Source organism: Solea senegalensis, linkage group LG14 (genome assembly GCF_019176455.1).
Source record: "Solea senegalensis isolate Sse05_10M linkage group LG14, IFAPA_SoseM_1, whole genome shotgun sequence".
NCBI classification, from domain to species: domain Eukaryota; kingdom Metazoa; phylum Chordata; class Actinopteri; order Pleuronectiformes; family Soleidae; genus Solea; species Solea senegalensis.
This window is the reverse complement of record NC_058034.1, coordinates 14,991,000-15,010,782: the sequence shown is the minus strand read 5'-3', so window position 1 is coordinate 15,010,782 and position 19,783 is coordinate 14,991,000. Positions and strand designations below refer to the sequence as shown.

At 37.0% G+C, this 19,783-nt stretch overlaps 2 protein-coding genes across 4 annotated transcripts; both read left to right on the top strand.

The window, feature by feature from the left end:
* Nucleotides 1-577: 577 nt before the first annotated feature.
* LOC122780970 (GTP cyclohydrolase 1-like) lies at nt 578-2,684 on the top strand. The gene is made up of 6 exons (XM_044044424.1): nt 578-913; nt 1,035-1,144; nt 1,253-1,308; nt 1,389-1,420; nt 1,509-1,593; nt 1,759-2,684. The coding sequence occupies exons 1-6, from the start codon at nt 649-651 to the stop codon at nt 1,886-1,888; spliced, it is 678 nt and encodes a 225-aa protein (XP_043900359.1). The 5' UTR covers nt 578-648; the 3' UTR covers nt 1,889-2,684.
* A 1,895-nt stretch (nt 2,685-4,579) lies between these two features.
* On the top strand, nt 4,580-19,698 carry LOC122781130 (phosphatidylinositol 3-kinase regulatory subunit gamma-like). 3 transcript variants are annotated; one of them, XM_044044656.1, is made up of 12 exons: nt 4,580-5,155; nt 6,958-7,667; nt 9,061-9,201; nt 9,649-9,751; nt 9,867-9,965; nt 11,743-11,923; nt 12,244-12,366; nt 12,450-12,592; nt 12,774-12,950; nt 13,284-13,355; nt 13,729-13,890; nt 14,733-19,698. In XM_044044656.1, the coding sequence occupies exons 2-12, from the start codon at nt 7,406-7,408 to the stop codon at nt 14,920-14,922; spliced, it is 1,653 nt and encodes a 550-aa protein (XP_043900591.1). In that variant the 5' UTR covers nt 4,580-5,155; nt 6,958-7,405; the 3' UTR covers nt 14,923-19,698. The 3 variants fall into 3 exon arrangements, with proteins under 3 accessions (XP_043900591.1, XP_043900592.1, XP_043900590.1); XM_044044655.1 differs by having other exon boundaries at nt 4,581-5,155; nt 12,241-12,366; XM_044044657.1 differs by lacking the exon at nt 13,284-13,355 and having other exon boundaries at nt 12,241-12,366.
* The last annotated feature ends 85 nt before the right edge of the window (nt 19,699-19,783 follow it).

The following is a 19,783-nucleotide window of genomic DNA, read 5'->3' as shown; positions in this document are numbered from 1 at the left end:
TACAGTAACATTTTAATCATACTTAAGTCAAAACGTTTCCAGTTTGTAAAATATCAGTTTTTCAATAAATAATACATTAGTTTCAATTTTCTTAAAAATAGGGTAATAGGTGGGCAGCAGCATGACATCATCTCAAGCAGGAGCAATTCATTTTTAATTCTTGCTTTAACTGCCATGAAACAGCATCTGAATGGTCCTGTGATTTAAAACACCCCACAGTACGCTCTGATATCAGTTTTTATGAGATTATTCATAAGGGCCAATGGAATGAGGAGATAATAAAGCTGACAGACTGTTTTTGTTCTTTGCACTACTTGGGTTTCTAATAGATAAAAATAAATAAAAATAAATTAGCTACTGTAACATGAACGTTGTTCACAAAACTCACAGGGAACGCAAAACAGTTCAAGATAGTTCTAGTAAAATCACAGGACCAGTCAAATGCTGTTCCAGGCATTTCATGCAAAACACCTTGAAATTGATTTCTCCTGCATGAGTGTCTTGAGGCTCCCATGAAGCTTCTGGGCTCCTCATCAGGGTTTATAAACCAAGGGGACATCCTTCCTCAGCCAACAGAGTACAACTGAGCTTGCTTCATTGTATTTCATTGCACTGTTATCATCTCTGAAAGCAGAACTACAAGCCAGAATGGAGTATCACCATGCCTCAGCGATGAACGGAGGCGTGTCTGAATACCTGGTCATCGAGTCTAAACATAATTGTACGTGCAAACAGGAAAAGGAATCCAAGGAGGCTGCTGATTCCAAAAAGCTGGCTCTAATTGAGAACGCTTACAGTACCATACTGACTGGGCTCGGAGAAGACGTGGACCGGGAGGGACTTCTACGGACACCACTGCGTGCTGCCAAAGCCATGCAGTTCCTCACCAAAGGCTACAAGGAAACCACTCAAGGTAAAGGAAAAGTACTCAGCGGTAACAAGAGTCTCATTGGCAGTTTAACTACACTGAAACACTACTTATTGAAGATGTGCTGATGACCTCAGTGTTAAATGTATATTTAATTCCCACACAGACATTTTGAATGATGCAATCTTTGACGAAAACCACGAAGAAATGGTGATCGTCAAGGATATCGAGCTGTTTTCTCTCTGTGAACATCACCTGGTGCCCTTCTTTGGCAAGGTAACGTCACATCAAAATCACTGAGTATTTAAAAAACTAAAAAGGTGCAAAATGGGGCCTGGTAGAAAGCATTTGCACATGCTACATGATTTGTTTTTATCGTTTCAGGCTCACATAGCATACCTACCAAACAAGAAAGTGGTTGGTCTGAGCAAGCTTGCAAGGTAAGAGACACAGACACACACAAGCACACACGCTGGCACGCACACACGCAAATGTTTGATTTATGTTCACGTTCTTTCAGAATTGTTGAGATCTACAGCAGGAGGCTTCAAGGTATAACAGTTGACTAAACTTTATTTCTTATTTACCTTTTTATTTCTTTTGTTCTTCAGTTTCATTTAAAGTGAATCTCTCTCCACAGTTCAGGAGCGTCTGACCAAACAGATTGCTTCAGCCATCGCTGAGGCTTTGGAGCCTGCTGGAGTTGCAGTTGTGATTGAGGCTGTGTGAGTATTCAGCTCTTTTCTGTCATCTAAGCAACCAAAAACTGTAAACTTAAGGTTGTTTAGTATTTGTATACAGTACATCTGTATTATATGGAATCTGTATTTAACTTTCTAAAACTAAACTTTCAACTTCTTTTAAATAACTCTTTTCTGACACATTTCCAGACACATGTGCATGGTGATGAGAGGTGTGCAGAAGATGAACGCCAGTACTGTTACAAGTGTCATGCTGGGAAGATTTCATGATGATACCAAGGCCAGGAAGGAGTTCCTTACTCTCACACTGAAGAAGTAAAACATTTTTACCTCAACACACTGTTACAGATGGAATTGTACAGTGTTTTAACACCAATGTGTTCTTTTTATTTAAACTTTACATATATATGTATATATCTATATACATACTGTATATAAGAATATAAAACTGCAAGTGTTTATGTCAGTATTTTATTCAGTAAGCCACTTGGTTAATTGTTGAACTAAAATTGATGTCATGTGTGTAGATTGAAATGCCACATGAAAGAAATGTGTCACTAAAAAAACACTGCCATATAAAATGATTTGTTGTCAAATTAATGATTTTTTTAATTAATTACTACAAGATGTTTCAATGTATAAATGTTTAACTCTTGTGAAAATAAAGGCAAAGCTAATTCTTAGCTTAGTCAGGAGTCGTTCAGGTAGAATAGCGCCCCCTGTCCAAAAAACAAACCAAAGTAAACATAAATTGTCAGTAATTTGTTTAAGTCTCAACAGTATTTAACAGACTATTAAAACCATTAATTATTAACATCACAAATAACTGCTGTTATTTGAGGAGCGGAGCTGATAATCCAAGAGCTCATTCAAAGCGGATCTGAGTCCAGGCTGCGCTCAGAGTGCCCTCTGCTGGACCATATGGTAATTACTTAAAAAAGAGGTTCAAATGTCATCAGTGACTTTATAACAGACCTCTATCTACAGCAAGTAGCCGAGCAGAAAATGTCAAATAATCATGTGGGACGCACTAATGGCCCTTTCTCTGCAGTTTGTTTTTAGTTTGTCTTTTGTACATTGGAATTGAATTAGACAATAAATACTTCTAAAAAGAATTTTAACTTTGGAGAATTATCTTTTACTTCTTTCTTTGAAACTAGCAAGCAACCAGTGTGGCCCTTTTTCGATTGGCAAAACAAAGGTCACTCCAATAGTGTTATCGTACTCCCCGTCATTTGACATGACTGAGGAACAGATGGAGATGAGACAGAGGTGAAACTAATGAAGGAGCCAGCCAGAGGAAGGCAGAGGAGAACAAGCCAGATTATAATTACCATGCTAGTAATAATAATAATGATGCAAAATAAGTTGCAAGTTATCATGACAGAAATTTATGGTTCACATTTACCTTCAATTTGCATGTCATTGGCTTTCTTGGAGGTGGGTGAGTGTGTTTTTAAAGACAAAAAACAAAGAAGGACCATCTGTGCAAAACTAGAACACACAATTGATTGACTGAAAATGAGTTTCAGATTTTCGGTTCAGAAAAAATATTTTACCAATATAGTTATTATACTAGTTATATTATATTATTATATGTTTTTTCTATCAGCTATCTGATGAATCAAGGAACTGTTGCTGTGAGATTGTTTTATTGTTTATATTTATATATGTATATATATAAATTTTTTTCATGTATGAGCATTAAATTAGAGCGTTACTTTCTCCACAGTTAAGGAGTATCTGACCAACCGGTCTGCTTATCTCTGAGGCTGCAGGTGTTATAGTGGTAGTTGAGGCTACTGGGAGTATTCACCCCCTATATCATTCAGATTATACTTCATTTCTGACAGTGTCTTTTTATTATCTTACTCTGTTCTGGATGAATGTGTTTATCATGACTACTTTTATAGTAACGGTAACACTGGCCAAACAGAATGTGGTACATATAATATAAACCCTTCACCATCTTTTCTGTGCGCTTCACAGTGATGAGAGGTGTGCAGAAGATGAACGTGAGTACTGTTACAAGTGTCATGCTTGGAAGATTTCATGACCACCTGAAGGCTAGAAAGGATGTTCCAGTAAATATTATAATATACTTTTGACTAATTATTCAATATTATTTAATGAAAAGACTTATATCCAAACAGTCACAGCCCAATACATAATCTAATGTTTTTCAATCATTATACACTGGGCATGTGCTTTACATTTAGTTTATTTAATCTGATAAATATAACTTGCATGATAAAGTGCAGGAAGGCACAGTCACTGAAACTGTCATTCAGGTGAATCAGTGTTTTTATTTGTTTGTTTTTTTAAACGATTAGTAATACAGACAGTGAAGATGATAAAAATAATATGAGAGATTTTAGAAAATCAAGTTGGAGGATAAAACGCCCCATACATCAGCAGAGAAATTACAAGGATGCAATAAATAAATGGCTTTTTAACTTAATATGCATGGAGGTACATCCAAAACTGTTAGTATAAAACTGGTAGAAACTGGCTTTTTTGTCATCATATTTCACAAAAGCATTTGATAAACTGTGTGTTCTACAAACACAATTTTAGTTGAACCACATTAGGTTTGTGTTACACACAAATGCCAGGAATCCAAACAGGAAATGCCTGTCCTCTCCTGGTCTGCCTGGTTATAACTGCAATAGCTGGGAAGGGGGAGGGATGTGTGGGGGCTGTGTCTCCTGTTTTGTCTACATTTTTATAACCTTTAATTCCACACCACTTCTTTCATTATGCTGATCTGTGAAGTGGAACACAACGCTGGCAGAGTTGAGAGGTCAGAGGCTCCTGCTGCCTGGATACATACAGTCTAATATTAGAACATTTCTTTGATTTGTTAGTAGCATCTCTGCTGACTCCTGAGCACATGGCAACGAGCTGGCCAATAGGATTTCAAGAGACCACTAAGCCCCTCGCTCTGTATAGCAACAGTGGCATCCTTCCATTATTTATTTATATTGGACTTTTTTTTCCCACAGACTCATTCGCATGCTTCTGTCCCACCAGTGAGCATCCACACTGTGCTGGCTTGAAACAGTGAAAAAAGGAGGAATGGTGTGAGGAATAGTGCTTTGACTTTTGCTTTTCCTTTACCTGTAGAAGCTCTACACAGATCTTACACAGGGATGCAGTTTTTTCAACTTGATCGGTTTTTACAAAGCACTTGACAGAGCAGAGGAATCATATCCATTTGAAAGAGAGCAAGTCAAAGTAAAAAACAGAGTGGACAAATGTCTTGGAAAATGCTCGATTTCTATGAAGACATGAGATGTACTGGTGAAGAAGGGAAATACGGAGACGAATGGCATCGTGGGAAAAAGTGCCACTCAGGGGATGAACCAAGTTTACAGGACCTTTAAAAAGATGGAGGACACAAGAGGCGGCACGGAATAGGAGGAGTGGGGAAGGAGGGAGGGGACACAGGATGGCGTGAGGACTGAGACCAGTGGTTGGTTTGACGTGAGCCACGTGTGTGTCCAGCCACATCTCTTCGCCGCTTTATGGACATCAATGAACTGTTGGCTTCCCCTATCGCCCAGTCGATTCGCTTTTGGCCCAGGTAGGTGCCTATAGTCCTGTACTGAGATTCCTGATGTTTCATTTTTCAGACTGTTTGGATGTTATCTACAACAGTTCTTTGCATGTTCAGTTGTCATATCGCTGTCATTCCAAGCTTTGGATGATGATAAGCTTGAAGCTGGTTCAAATATGGCGTAGGTCAACCATTAATTAATTTTTTTTTTTTTTAAATGCAACACTGATAAACAAGAAACTTATAAATTTAACAAACACACATTCAGGACAGTCACCATCAGCAAAATAAACACCCTCAGCATTAACAACAACATAGGAAATTATGACGTTTCCAACTTCTTCGTGGATGAAATAAACAGTTTACTTTGTTTTGATTAGGTCGTCGGTAAACAAACCTACGGAACAACATTTTCAACTGACTTAACAAAAACGTTGATGCCAACCATTTTTACAATGACTGTCATCACGAATCGAAATTTTAATGATTGAGGTTTTTTTGCATAAAAATCTGACTGTTACGCGAGATAATGTTCACCATCCCACGTCGTCTCAACAGGAACGGGACGACTGTATTTACTGTGAACATCAAGCTGCAATCGTAACTAAGCCGCATAACATTGGAAGCATTTTGATGGCGACGCCATTTCTGATGTTTTGATATCTGCATCACTCACAATTTATTTATGACCATCGCCTGCTTTATTTTTCTGATAATTTTAACACAAGTATAATTCACTTTATTTTACCATCATTAGTGGTTTAAATTTAACAACAAACAATCACAGCAAGTAATATTTTTCTAAATGTGTTATATATATACACATATATATGTATATATATATATATATATATATATACACATATATATGTATATATATATACACACACATACACACATAGTTATTATAAATATCAGATTTTATTAAAATATTTGAGATCATAATTTTTCTCCGGTAGAGCAGCTGATACATTTACACCCTTCTGTACATCACATACAGTAGGGATTTCTCTGCAGTCAAAAAAAAACATGAAATGAGTTATATGATCAATCACTGTAGTTAAGTCATATTTACCCATTTTCAAAACACTAAATTAGAAATCCCAGAATTAGGATTTTCAACATGATAAAAATAATCAGCTTTATTTCTTTTTTCCGTTGAGCATATTGTGTCGGTTGTGCTAAAGAATAGCACAAGTTATATAACAAGATTAACCTCTTTCATGTTCAATGTTTACTCAGAAGTAAACACAGTCATTTCTGACTTTAATTAAGCCACCAGCTGTGTCAAATATTCATTAGTGTTAACAATGTGATGGAACAATTGTTTTTTTTTTACGTAATTATCAAATGAAAATGGCAGACATGTTGCATCACTGTTTTATTCTATGACGAAAACATTTTAGGAAGAGTGCCGTTTAGAAAAAAACTGCACATTTATGATTATGACCTTGCATGCTAGCAACTTATGCTGCATTTTCTGTCATTTTATAAAAAAGGTTTGTAGATTAATTGAGAACTTATCAGCTGCAGTCTTCAGTCTTGTGATTTTGTGCAAGAGTGGTACAATTCATTACAACATCAGTGTTTATGCCAGAAAATATCCTGAAGATGTAACACACACAAAAAGGGTACAAAGATAATCATGAAACGGTGACCAACATGGGTTTCACTGCCGCCCCGAAAAATGATCAGTAAGAGAGAAAAGAGAAAAGACTTAATGTTCTGTGTTACACAACTATAGTATTTGGTGCAACTTGCAGGGTGTAATAAATATTCAGTATATAAACTATACAAAACATTCAAGCTCTACACCTTTTCTGTTTCAGGTAGGCAGACATGGAGGTGATGTGCAAGACCTTGGCGAGGAAAGAGTCATGTTTGAGTCTGTCACTCACCAGTGGGTTTACAGCACAATAACAAGAAAACCAGGCACTCAGCTGCTCAGTAAACAATGGTGACTGCTGTAGGTGACTTCCAGGTGTGGATCCATTTAAGCAAATGACTACCAAGCAGTGCAGAGCTCAAATACCGAAAACTCCTCATATACAAGTAAAGGAAGGAATATAGGCGATCTGCTTGCAATGTCATCACTAAATCTGGGAAACATGCTCCATCACTACAACACTGGACATCCATGAACTCTGCACAGTCACTCTATTCTCCACCATGAATGTAACGGTTAGTTGATAGAATGTGATAAACAGTGCGGTGGTATCTAGCAACTTGCCGTTTCACCACCTCAATAAAACCAGGTCTGAGGTCTGTGTTGTGAAAATGGCAGAGGAGTCTTTCCAGCTCTTACGTGTCGACAGCAAAGACCACACAGAAGACGACAAGCTCCATCCAGCTGATACTCCAATGCCATCACTAGCATCCATCCAAAGTGACAAGGCTGTGGTCATCAAGAAGAGCACCATTAAGAAGGGAGATAATGCCCCATCTGTATTTCCTGTGATGATGTCATCAACTGTTAACCAATCACTAAAGAAGAAAGACATATCTATGGCTATGAGGCCTGAGCTGTCACCAGATCGAGGTAAGATTGAAGATGCTCTATTAAGCATCAGTACAGATAATCCTAACTGTGTAAATGTTCTTGTTGCCTTTAAATGATTTACTTTCCCTCTATTTCCTGGTAATTAAATCTAGATGGAGTTGCACTTAAAAGTCCAGAATGCAAAAAATATGACTGCAGACTGTAACTAATTGAGGACTTGTCTGCTCTCGTACCTCTTACCCAAAGTGCCTGAGCAAACTATGGTGGCCTTCTCAAACCAGAAAAGATGTCATTCGTCCATTTTTTTAAACACTAAAAGCTATCATTAAGCAACGTAACCAAATCTAAGCCACGCAGGAGTGAAACAATTCTGCCTTTGTATCACATCTGGAGTCAGATATCGTAATAACAATAAAAGATCAATGGATGCATCTGTCTGTCACGGCTGAGATTCAAACACAGAACTCTGGTTTGTGCAACTGCTTATCAGATGAGTTATTAAGGATGACATGTAATTTGGGTCGATTATCTGTTTGACTCCATCCCATGACTCTGCCATAAATAATACATTATAAAACCGAAGATGCGGGCCATACAGAATCTGACACGGGCCGGACTTTGGACATGCCCGGTGGTTAGGCAAATAAACTGTCCTAAATGTGACACACTGGACCTTTAAAATGATGACGTTTTTCACGATGCACAGGTTGTTATACCAGACAAGATTTGACAGTTTTTGAGTTTCTGCCCCTCCTAATTTATACAACGGTACACAAATGATTCCTCCAACATATAACTCTGTCTGCAGCAGCAAGTTAATGCACTTATGCCATCGGATCACAAGTGTTGAAGAGATGATTTAGATCACATACCCGCATACCTCTCATGTTCGCTTGTGTACATGGATACACACTGGTAAACACAAACAATTCACAAAAAAATGCCATGCTCTTGGGAAATGCTCGACAGGCAGGTCCTCACCTTTCCCAGTTTCCAGAATGCCACATTCACACACTCACATGGACAATAAACATAAAGAGAAACACTGAAAAACACTCAGCTCCACTCCTTCGGGGCTGACATGGCATCTCTCTGCAGACAGCTGTTGTTTGTTAAGCAAGGCAAGGCGAGGCAAGGCGAGGCGAGGTCGGGCACTAAGCAGCACTGAGTCTGGCTGAATGTGCCTGAGTGTTGAGGAGTGCCAATTCTGGTATTTTAGGCAGTCAGACAGTGTCACCTGTCAGCAGACTAGTCTGGACAGAGTCTCCCACATGGTGCAAGACTGAGCAACACAACAGTATCTCTCTCTCGAGGCCTTGTCAGTGGGCCAGCAGTGTGTGCTGAACAGCCACAAAGTGCACATAACCACATACACACTGGTCTGAACTGACATCAGGGGTAAAACTGGGACGTTGTATGGTGGATGTTTCAGAGTCCTTGGAGTCTGAGGTGGACCAAGTCGACAGCGAGGTTCAGTCTCACGCTCAGACAGCGATTGTGCAGGATCTTTCTTCCCTTGTTGATCAGGATGATGTGTATCCTGCCCTGAGAAACAACGCAGCGATGGAAGGAGGTACTCTTCGACTTATTTAACCAATTTTGCTCATTAAGAGAAAATGTCATGATGATGATATAGTACCCTGCATTTTTCTAATTCATTTACTCTCTTTTTCTGTAGTTTTGTAATTTTTACAAAAACAACTTTGACTCTGGTCTGTAAATTAACTTATAGTGCCAATTGTCCTTCCATTTGGTTTTAGCTGATCAACAAAAACATGATACTGATGTTGATTATGATAGCTGTATTTTAGACTTATATATGTATATATATATATATATATATATATATACATATATATGTATAAAAATACCTAAAATGTGCAGATTATGCAGTCTAGATCTAGATTGCTATCTTACATTGATCTACAAAAACTTGGAAACCAGACATTTTGTTAAAAAGAAAAAAAAATCCCAATATTTTAGCAAACAAAAACATTTTTGCTTCTTTCTTTGTACTCAGAAAAACCCAAGAGTAACACAACCAAAGCAATGGCAGCATGTGAATGCAGTGCTGATGACAACCAGCTGTCCAATGCAGACTGGTACTGGGGCAGCATCTCAAGGTATTTAATCTTATAATATTCATCAATGTGGGATATCTTGAAGCATGTGCACCTCATTTTGTTTAAGTTCTACATGAACTGCTAGGAAACCTCAAGTCCTTTGTGTGCCATCTAGAGAGGAAGTAAATGAGATAATGAGAAACACTCCTGACGGCACATTCCTGGTCCGCGATGCTTCCAGCCGGGTTAAAGGGGAATATACTCTTACACTAAGGTAAATATGGTTTGAGTTATTTACTTTTCGTTGAAGAAAGTCACATTTTTCCATCAGGATTTTGTGACCAGAGCACATTATGTGTTCATCACAATCAACTGTGTTCATCAAAAAGGTTAGCCAAAAGTTTTAATTAAAGGACATATAAGTCTCCGCTTCATCAGTCATCTATATTTTTATGGGTACAAATGTCCTACATTGAAAACATACATCAGTCATATACTTTATTTTCTTCTTTTGCATTTGGTGTCTCTGGTTCTGAAGTCAAACTTTACACATTTCTTTTTTTTATTGAGAAAAAAAGCACTACATACATACATACATACATACATACATATATATATATATATATATATATATATATGTATATTAAACTTAAACTACATTTCTGCAGTCTGTTTAATTTTAGCAGAATGAGGACAGACGGGTCCCGAGGTTTCAGATATAAAGCTTTGTTGATTAGAATTTGGCATGCACTCCAACAGTAAGCAACATAACACCGTCTGCACAGTCAAGTTTTTTCATCTCTGTTACACTGGTCTGAAGAAAAAGACACTTCAACTTAAATCAGTGCTGTCTACTCAAACACTTGGTGGCTCTTTCAAAACTGTGACCTTAAGTTTGTATTGGTCTTCAAATCTCTACTCTGTTTCAGTAATTTTATCAAAACCTGATGCTTTGAGTACTTATTACTTTATTCACTGTGGATGACCAGATGCACTATAGAGTGTCACAGAGGACTAAACCTGCTGACTTGTTGCTTTACTACATCACTTCACAGCTGATGTAGACCAGGTGTTAACGTGGCTTGAGACATAAAACAGGCTTTGTTGGATGATTGTATACAGATATAATTCTTTGCAGTGCTGTGGTTAGATGTTGAAGACAATGCACGCGCACCAACAGTAAAACCTTGTAAGGGATGTATATTCATTTCATATATGTAATTTCATTCTACATGCTTGACCGACTGCCCCTGCCCACATCAGAGTAAATATATCCCACTCCCAGAACATTTGTGAGTCCAGCAGTAGATATGGGATCTCAATCATATTCCAAACCCTTGAGATTTTTGAATCACACACTCACACAAGTGTAACTAAACACTGGTAAAACTTGATGACCGCTTGGAATTTTACTTGCCACAACGTTAAACGCTGCTGTCAGTGAATTACTTAAGTTAAAATACGTGTTAAATAGTTTTTTGACAGCTGTCACTAAGTGTTTGGTCACTTCATCCATCTCAGGAGCTAACACTCCACAAAGAAGCAGTGCTCTCTGCTCATTAGATTAGGCTGTTAATCTGTGAATAAATGCTCTCCCTCATCAAAAGTATTCATGAGGTGACATGGAAGGAGGGGTTATAGTTCAAGTCCTTAATTCGTTTATGAAACACTTCAACTTACTTCCATTTTTCACATTGGCATTGTTTAGTGTTTGAACTCAGCTTCTAGCAGCTGTCAGCCAGTGTGTGATCAGGTCGAGGCTTTGACGGGAAGGCAGTCAGAAGGGGGCGGGGCGCATTGGTTGCAATTTTTCTGAGTATTATTTTTAGCTTTAACAGAAACATGTATTGTACTGAAATATAAGCCTGCCTAACTGAACACACTCCAGAAAAACTAGGTTTATAGAAATTTTAGCTCTGCTTTCTGATTTGTTAAACAAAAAAGAAAAAAGAAAAGCAGGTGTTGTATTATAGGTGGGGAACGATAACAGTGATCTGAAGTACTGGTTTATATACTTTCAGTAAGTCACTTTTTTTATATATATTTTACAGAAAAGATGGTTCAAACAGGTTGATAAAGATATGCCATCATGGGGGGGACTATGGCTTCTCTGAGCCACTGCTCTTCCCCTCAGTGGTGCACCTGATCCAGTATTACCAGAACAAATCGCTAGCCCAATACAACTCCAAGCTGGACACACGACTACTCTACCCCATGTGCAGATACCAACAGGTGGGTTCATGAGAACTCTAAGAACGTGTGTATGTTCAATGTTGTGTAAATCCTTAAGTTATGGCCATCAAAATCCTAACATTTGTGCCAAAGACAGAAATTAACTTAAAGGGTTCTTGACTCTTAACGTTAAGTGTGAAGACTTTTGCTGATATCACACGAGTATCACTTATTTCAGGTTCATTTCAATAATGCTATTAACACTTTATCAAAAGGTAATGAAAACATGTTATGGTTCCAAATAGTGTGTAACTTTAGACCAGACCCATATATGGTTGAATTTGGTCCTAAATCTCCTTAAATTATTCTCTGTACAGCAGCAGGTTGGAATGGAAGTTAACATTGAAGCAGTTGGAGAACAGCTGAGGATATTTCAGGATCGATTCAAAGAGAAAAGCAAAGAGTATGACCGTTTGTTTGAGGAGTTTAACCAAGCATCCCAGGTATAACAACAGTGAATATTTGGTGTTGTTTTCAAATGTTGGCAAACTTAAGTAGGAAGGTAAACATTCCTTCATCTTCCCAGGACCTGCAGAGCAAGCGCACAGCCATTGAGGCTTTCAGTGAAATCATTCGGATCTTTGAGGAGGAGTGCGAACCTCAAGAACGCTACAGCAAGGAATATATCAACATGTTTTTAACGCTACACAGCAGTAGAGAAACTGATAAGTATGTTTCAAATACTAACTCTCTTTTATACAGTCTAAACCTGAAAAATCACTGTGATAACACATTCACAAACGTGGGAAAAAATGCCTCCAACAGGGAGGGCTAAAAACACTATGCTCATTAAGCAGAATATAAACAGGTTCTGAATCTCTACAAACATTATTCTGTCTCTTTCTCCTAGGATACAAAGCAATTCTGGTGAACTGCAGTTGAAAGTGGAGGAAATCCACAACAGCAAGAAGAAGCTGGAGGACGAGCTGAGAAAGAAGTCGCTGGCTCACATGGAGGTTGACAGAAAAATGAACAGTCTGAAGCCCGACCTGATAGAGCTCCGAAAGATCAGAGATCAATACCTGCTGTAGGTTTTTAACATTAGAACATCATGTTCTCAATCATGACTAGTAGAGGTTTTTTGCGTAATGGAACGACTACTTCTAAAAATAAATGTAAACTTACAGATGATATTTAAAACCTGTGCCAATGGGTTAGTGTCACTGCAATCTCACTGCTGTACAGTATATTCATACCAATATAAGGCACATTGTACTGCTTTGTATATTGCCTTTTGTTCAGCTTTCCTATTTTGTTAGTAAAAGCATCCATCATATTTTGCTAATTCAGAATGACATCAAACTCATACTAATGAGGATCCATATACTGCAGTTTACTAACTGTTATGTCCATGTTTCAGCTGGCTCACCCAACATGGCACGAGGCAGAGTCAGATTAATGACTGGTTGGGGGTCAGGAATGAAGACGAAGAGTGAGTGTGATCATTTAAGCAGGCCAACTGAACTCACTGTTACAAAACCCAGAAAGGTGCAGAATATGCACGATTTCATGCACCTTATGAAAGCCAAAAACATGTTTCTACGGCATGTGCCCATGTCTGTGTTAAAATCCCATGCCATATGTATTGTAAGTGTGAAGAGGAATGGCAGCCAAATTTCAACAAAAAATGGCATTGATTCAGACATATTTTTCATGCAGCTCTAATAATACAGGCCATGGCACTCACCCATCAGTCGTGATTGATAACCATGAGCTGCATGAATATTGTTTTTAGAATCTGTGCATTTTTAAAAATGTATGTCTTCTAACTAATCTAACTGTCTAACCCTCACATTGTCCCTCAGCCTGTACACGCTGGCAGATGATACACATGAGGGGGAAGGGACCTGGTATGCTGGTGGTATGAGACGAAAGGAGGCAGAGGAGCTGCTGAGGGGCAGAAGGGATGGGTCTTTCCTCATCAGAGACAGCCAATCTCAGAGAGGCTCCTTTGCCTGCTCTGTTGTGTGAGTACTTTTACATTTGTATATTTTAGGTATTGAGGTCATATATTTGCTGCCTTTTGAATGTCTTGGTTTTGTACACATGGGTCAAGCACCACAACACCACTGCATTAACAGGAGTTTTGGTGTCTCATCTATTTTTGATATGCGATGCGCACATTTCATGACCCAGAAATGAAAAGTGTAGATGAAATGTAATATTGGCAGATCAGAAAATGCTCTGATGTATTACCTTGATGCAAAAACACAAAGAAAAGCTATGCCACTTTATTTTAAGAAAATGAAGCACAGAAGAACAGACAGAAGTTTGTTCACAATCAATTCATCGTTAACAATAAATTATAGAGACGCAAGCCAAAATTTCAAACACTGTATATCAGCTGCACATAAGTTATGTCAGACTAATAAAACAACAAGGCGGTTGCTTGAAAGAGATACTCACATCGCCCTGTAGTTACGTTAGGTTGTAAAGAATCTTATATTGTGAAAGTTTAGTTTAGTAGAAGTTTGTGGAGAAAGTGGAGGCTACAACTACAGGAAAATCTTATGTAGATTATAATTTTCTCTCTCCGACTAAACAAAAATCACCTTTTAAGTCATTAACAAACTGGTGGTGTGGGGAGACACGTGAGATGCAGCAGACAAGCAGACATGCTGCTGTGGTGAACGTGTGCCCTCTGCTGGAATAAGTCATAACTACTTATGTCATGTAAATAAATTAATAGAAGGCAAAGGGCAGCTGTCTGCTCTCTGGCATTGCCCATCATTTAACACAAAGCCAAAAAAAAAAAGAGATAGGGCTGGTTAAATATGAAACAAGATGTGATGGGTCTCTTCTCATGCAGAGTGGACGGGGATGTGAAGCACTGTGTGATCCACAGGACGTCCACAGGGTATGGCTTCGCTGAGCCCTACAACTCCTACTCATCACTGACAGAGCTGGTTCTCCACTACCGACACACATCCCTGGTCCAACACAACCAGCAGCTGAATGTAACCTTGGCCTGGCCTGCTCTCAGCCAGCAGTCCAGCTGAGAAACACCAGCATGTCGCACTGATGGAGCTTTTCCAAAGCTCCACTGTGCACTGAAAATGCACCTTATTGAATACTGCTACCAGGCTCCAAGACTACAGTACCAGTTAGTATCATATTTTAAGTTTCATGCTGCACTGGTATGACATCATAGCAAATACACAGCATTATTAGGTTGATCATGTCTGTCATTGTCAGCTGTGTTAGTTCAATACAATAGTTTCATATTTAGATCCTGGTACCAGTCTGTCAACTAATTCAAATGAACAGGGATGTAGTTTAATATACAGAGAATTATATAAAAAAAATGCAGCTCTGTTCTAATCCATTTTATTTTTTATGATTATTACTGGGGTGGCAAGAAAAAGTATGTGAAATATTATGACTTTTTTTACATTTAGTGCTCATAAAAGATAAATCACACATATAGATGAACACAATTAGCTTAAGCTAATGGAAAAAGTGAAGGAATTTTGTTTTTTAGACAACTGCTTTAATAATTTAACAGTTACAACTACTGCTATCAACAATTCACATCAACAGAAACTTCTTGTTAATAGAAAAGCTATTAACTTATTATCTAGTTGTTGATGTCGCTGTAACCCACACCTCTAATTTTTCACTGAATTGACTCCAGGTTTACCAACTCCTTCAGGTACCTTTTGTTTTTATTGTTGAGCCATGAGATTGTGGATATTTGTATTAAGATGCAAATATTAAGCGTTCACTTCTTTCATGCCACTGTGTTCCTACTGACAAAAATCCTATTTACTTTCCATTTAAAGTTTGTGAAACAAAGCGGGGCTGAATAATTTACAGAATAAACACTGAACTGAATCTTTTACAACAAATCTCTCAAAACTGTGCAGATAATGAACTTGCGAAATAGTGGTTGAAAAAAGAAAAACTATGGAAAGACAAGAACCTAGCATCAAACATTTTGCCCATTTCTAAGATATTAATGGATTGTATCTATTAATCTAAGAGTTCCATATATTTTTATAATACTGAATGTGTTTTTCCTCAAAGAGAAGCACAAAAATCATAATTCTCTAATGCACCTCAAACACTTAAAACATCGTTTTCCAACAACCCACATCAACACTCCACAAACATACATAACATTATACTCCAAATATTCAGTATAGTAGTAGCACAAGTACACAATGAGTGAAGTAGAAGCTGAAGACATGCAGCACTTTATTTTAAACAAAGACAACCAGCCTACATAGACGTGGATAGTTCAGAAATTTAGATTTGTGAGAATTCACTAGCCGTGATTTAACATTTTGATCACTGGTTTTCTGGATTTCTGTCATTAGAAAAACACTAGTTAGATTCTTGTTGGCACTAACCGAGAATACATTCTCCTGTTTTTTTCTTTCTCTCACTTATAAAATGAAAATTATTATTATTTTTTGGTTTGGAAAACATGTGACAATCAAGGCACATTTTGCCACTGTATGTTGCTTAAAGCTCACTCATAAACACCTCAGTTATTTGCAGGGGTGTTTACTGCCACAGACATCGCTTGCAAATGTTTGCTTGTGTACAAGCAAATCTATGTTAACAGATGTTAAGTGATAATATACTTGCACATTTGCAGTTCTGTACAAAGTGCCTTGAAGCACATGTGGTAGTTATTGTAGACAGCAGTTATGATAAACCAGGCAAAGTATTGAGCTAGATTTAACGTCACAATAGTGTGTGTTACAATGCCACTTTGGATTTACATCGTGTGTTGAGAGCCAAAATACCAGAAATTCCAACTTTGAAAACATTTTCATAATGGTGCAAAAATTACTTTCTGCCATGGAAATGTAAAAAAATGAAGTTAGCAAATAAATGATGTTCAAAAATTATATGATTTAAATGCCCTTCAAGCTTCTGCTAAAGGAAGTATTACCTGAAAACGAACTGCAAAACTGACAGCAACATTTCTTAAATTAATATAAGGAATAAAGGTATGTGTTCTCCACCTACCAAGCTTTTCATCATCATACATACTGTCGATGTCTTTTCTTGGTGTTACCTCATAATGCTTTCTTTTTGTACTATACTGGAGAATTAGTGCCACCTACTTCACCATATGCTAATTGTTGAATGTCATTTCTTACTGAAAATTCAAGCTAAACCACACATTTAAAACACAAAATTATTTTACATGAAATAATTAAAAAAGCAATTGCACTCACCTGTCACTTTGGGTCTATTCTGTAGCAGTTGTGAAGTCCATCTATGGCAGAAAAAGAATAATGATATTTTATTATAACATTTGCTTGTTTGATAAAATGTTGACAGCAGTAGAACATACATTTTCCTTCTTTCATAACTGCAGAACATTTTCTTTTTGATATGTGTGAAGTATACATGGTGATCAGAGAGTATAATAAACATCACTCTTTTCAAGAGGATATGAGTGAGGGACTGTGGTGCTTATGGGTTACAGTGAATCGTTAAAACTCATTAACATAAAATAACACTGCACTTTTCTTTTTTTTTTACTTTACGTTTCCCATCAAAGACAACCAAGTATTTTAATGTTTTGTTATTGGTTTAATCAAAATATTGTATTGTATTTTGATCTGTTCAATAGTCACTTAATGCATTTATCGCTTGGTGATACAAGTTATCCATTTTGTTAATTGCCCTTGAGGGAAATTGTCCTATTCTTATACTTTGTGGCAATGAAAAGGTGTACAGTACATGTTTGATTCTGCATGCCATCATTGTGTAACAAGTATTTGTATATTACTAGTATCTTTAATAGGGACATTGTGGTGGTTCTCCACCAATTCTACCACCAGTTGGTGGTAGAAATGTTTTGCTACCCACTCTTTAATGGGGTTTTTTTTTTTGTTCTTGTTTTAGTAACATTTTTATCTTCTTTGTCTCAATGTTTGTTTCTATAAATGCTCCTCACTGAGATCAAGGGTTAGTCACTACTGCATGACTGCTAGTAACTCTTCTATTACGTCTTCTTTTCCTGCAGTCTGCAGTCCTTGAATCTACATAAATATGTGATATAGTGTTGCAGTGAAATGTCACACTTTGGAGCAGTTCATGCAGTTTTGTAACACCCTACGTAAATGGACAAAAAGTAAAAGAAATTACAACTTAATTACGATTAAAAAGTCAACTGAGCATGCTGTCAATTTAGCAACAGAGAACCTTTAAATTATTATCATGCCTACACTGTTGCTCTCTCATCTTTCATTTCAAAGCGTCACTGTTTGGTCCAACCAAAAATGTTTGTCTCATCATTCAAGCTGTCTTTTTTTAAACTTTGCACTATGAGTAGATTAATTGAGTGTTTTCGTAAGTGCATCATGATATGGAGAAGTATATTTATTTATTATTGTGGATTTAATTTCTTTCTTTTTTTAATGAGACATTACTGAGTTAGTTTTGTAGTAGGAACAGTAAAGTTTAGAGTGAAAGCATAGCATTTGCACATACAAGTATCTCATATGAGCTTGAGATACAATGACGGTCTTCATGTCCATCCACTCTTTGACTGAAACAGGTGGACATGTGGTGGTGCTACAGATAGACATGATGTTGATATAATGAATACAGTATGTTGTAGCACTGATAAAAGCACTGATGTGTTTTGTTTTTTTTCCTGTGTGGTATCTTCAATGAACTGACCTCCTAACAGTCCTTCCTGTATGTGCAGGACATATTTTAATTATTTGTGCATTATCTGGTCTTTTCCTGTTACGGTCAAAATTAGATAACTTTTGTGTTTCATCACTGTGGAAACAAAACTGAACAAAGAAAATGCCAAAAACACTTTAGAATGGCATTCAATGTTTCATAGCAAAGTTACTGGTGTCATATGTCATCAAGTATGTGTCCTTGTGTAATTTTAGTTTATTTTTTTAATTATTGGATCATTTCATTTGGAGGGCATTTGTTTTCAAGGTTGAAGACATAATGTCAGGTAGCTCTCTGCATTAAGTAACTTTTCATAAGTCACTCAAACACTGTGCATATGACTACATGGAAAAACGTGATGTGAATTTTGTTTCTATGAGTCAACTAAAACTTTCCTACCAAGGAGTTAGAAATAAAAAATAATGTTTATGGCCTTTATTTTGGTTAAGATGAATTAGATCAAGTCAAGTGATTCAAAGAAAGACTGCTCAACTTGGAGTTTTAATTAAGACAATTAAGTTGGATTGAGGAGATTGATAGAACATATAAATGTGTTTAGGTCAGTTTCTCTGTGGTGAGGGATATATTTTGACCTTCTGTCTCTCCAGAATTTACCATATGTTCATATTTGACAATTAAACAGTGTGTACTTGTGGGTGGGATATTGCGGTAGCATTTGTCAAACAATCTAGCTCAAGTTACATAAGACATATTAGTTAACTTTTTTAAATGTTTGCAGTCATGTGACTTGATGTATTCAGAAAGGTTTATTTCACTTTGAGTTGTGCTTATAATGAAATACCTCTACTTGTCTCTGCATTGCACTTAATGTACCTGTAAAATCATGTTTCTGTAACTTTGACTTTCATTTTTGTTTTTAATGTGACTTTATGAATCAGACTTTGTGCTTTAGTTATACTTTGTCTGTAGCTGTGAGAAAATAACTATTGTAAATGTTAATTTGCTGTAATGATTATGCATCAACATTCAGTTATTTGTGTTTAATCCACAAACCATGTATTCACTGTAAGTCAACAATAGTTTTACTTTTTTGATGTAAGGCCTACTTTCTGCACTTTGAGATCCTAAAATAAATCTGAGATGATGGCTTAATGACATTTGAGTGAGTATTATTTTATAATCTGAAGATTAATATTTTATGGCAAAGCCAGACATCTTTGTCTAATTCAGATTTAAATGTGA

What these genes read in the sequence shown, in the direction of transcription:
- LOC122781130 (XM_044044655.1), top strand. Translation starts at nt 7,406, where the DNA reads ATGGCAGAGGAGTCTTTCCAGCTCTTACGTGTCGACAGCAAAGACCAC. An exon ending in TACTGGGGCAGCATCTCAAG is followed by an intron (nt 9,752 to 9,866) that starts GTATTTAATCTT and finishes TGTGCCATCTAG; the next exon opens with AGAGGAAGTAAATGAGATAA. An exon ending in CCATGTGCAGATACCAACAG is followed by an intron (nt 11,924 to 12,240) that starts GTGGGTTCATGA and finishes TTCTCTGTACAG; the next exon opens with CAGCAGGTTGGAATGGAAGT.
- LOC122780970 (XM_044044424.1), top strand. Translation starts at nt 649, where the DNA reads ATGGAGTATCACCATGCCTCAGCGATGAACGGAGGCGTGTCTGAATAC. An exon ending in TGGTGCCCTTCTTTGGCAAG is followed by an intron (nt 1,145 to 1,252) that starts GTAACGTCACAT and finishes TTATCGTTTCAG; the next exon opens with GCTCACATAGCATACCTACC. An exon ending in GGTCTGAGCAAGCTTGCAAG is followed by an intron (nt 1,309 to 1,388) that starts GTAAGAGACACA and finishes ACGTTCTTTCAG; the next exon opens with AATTGTTGAGATCTACAGCA.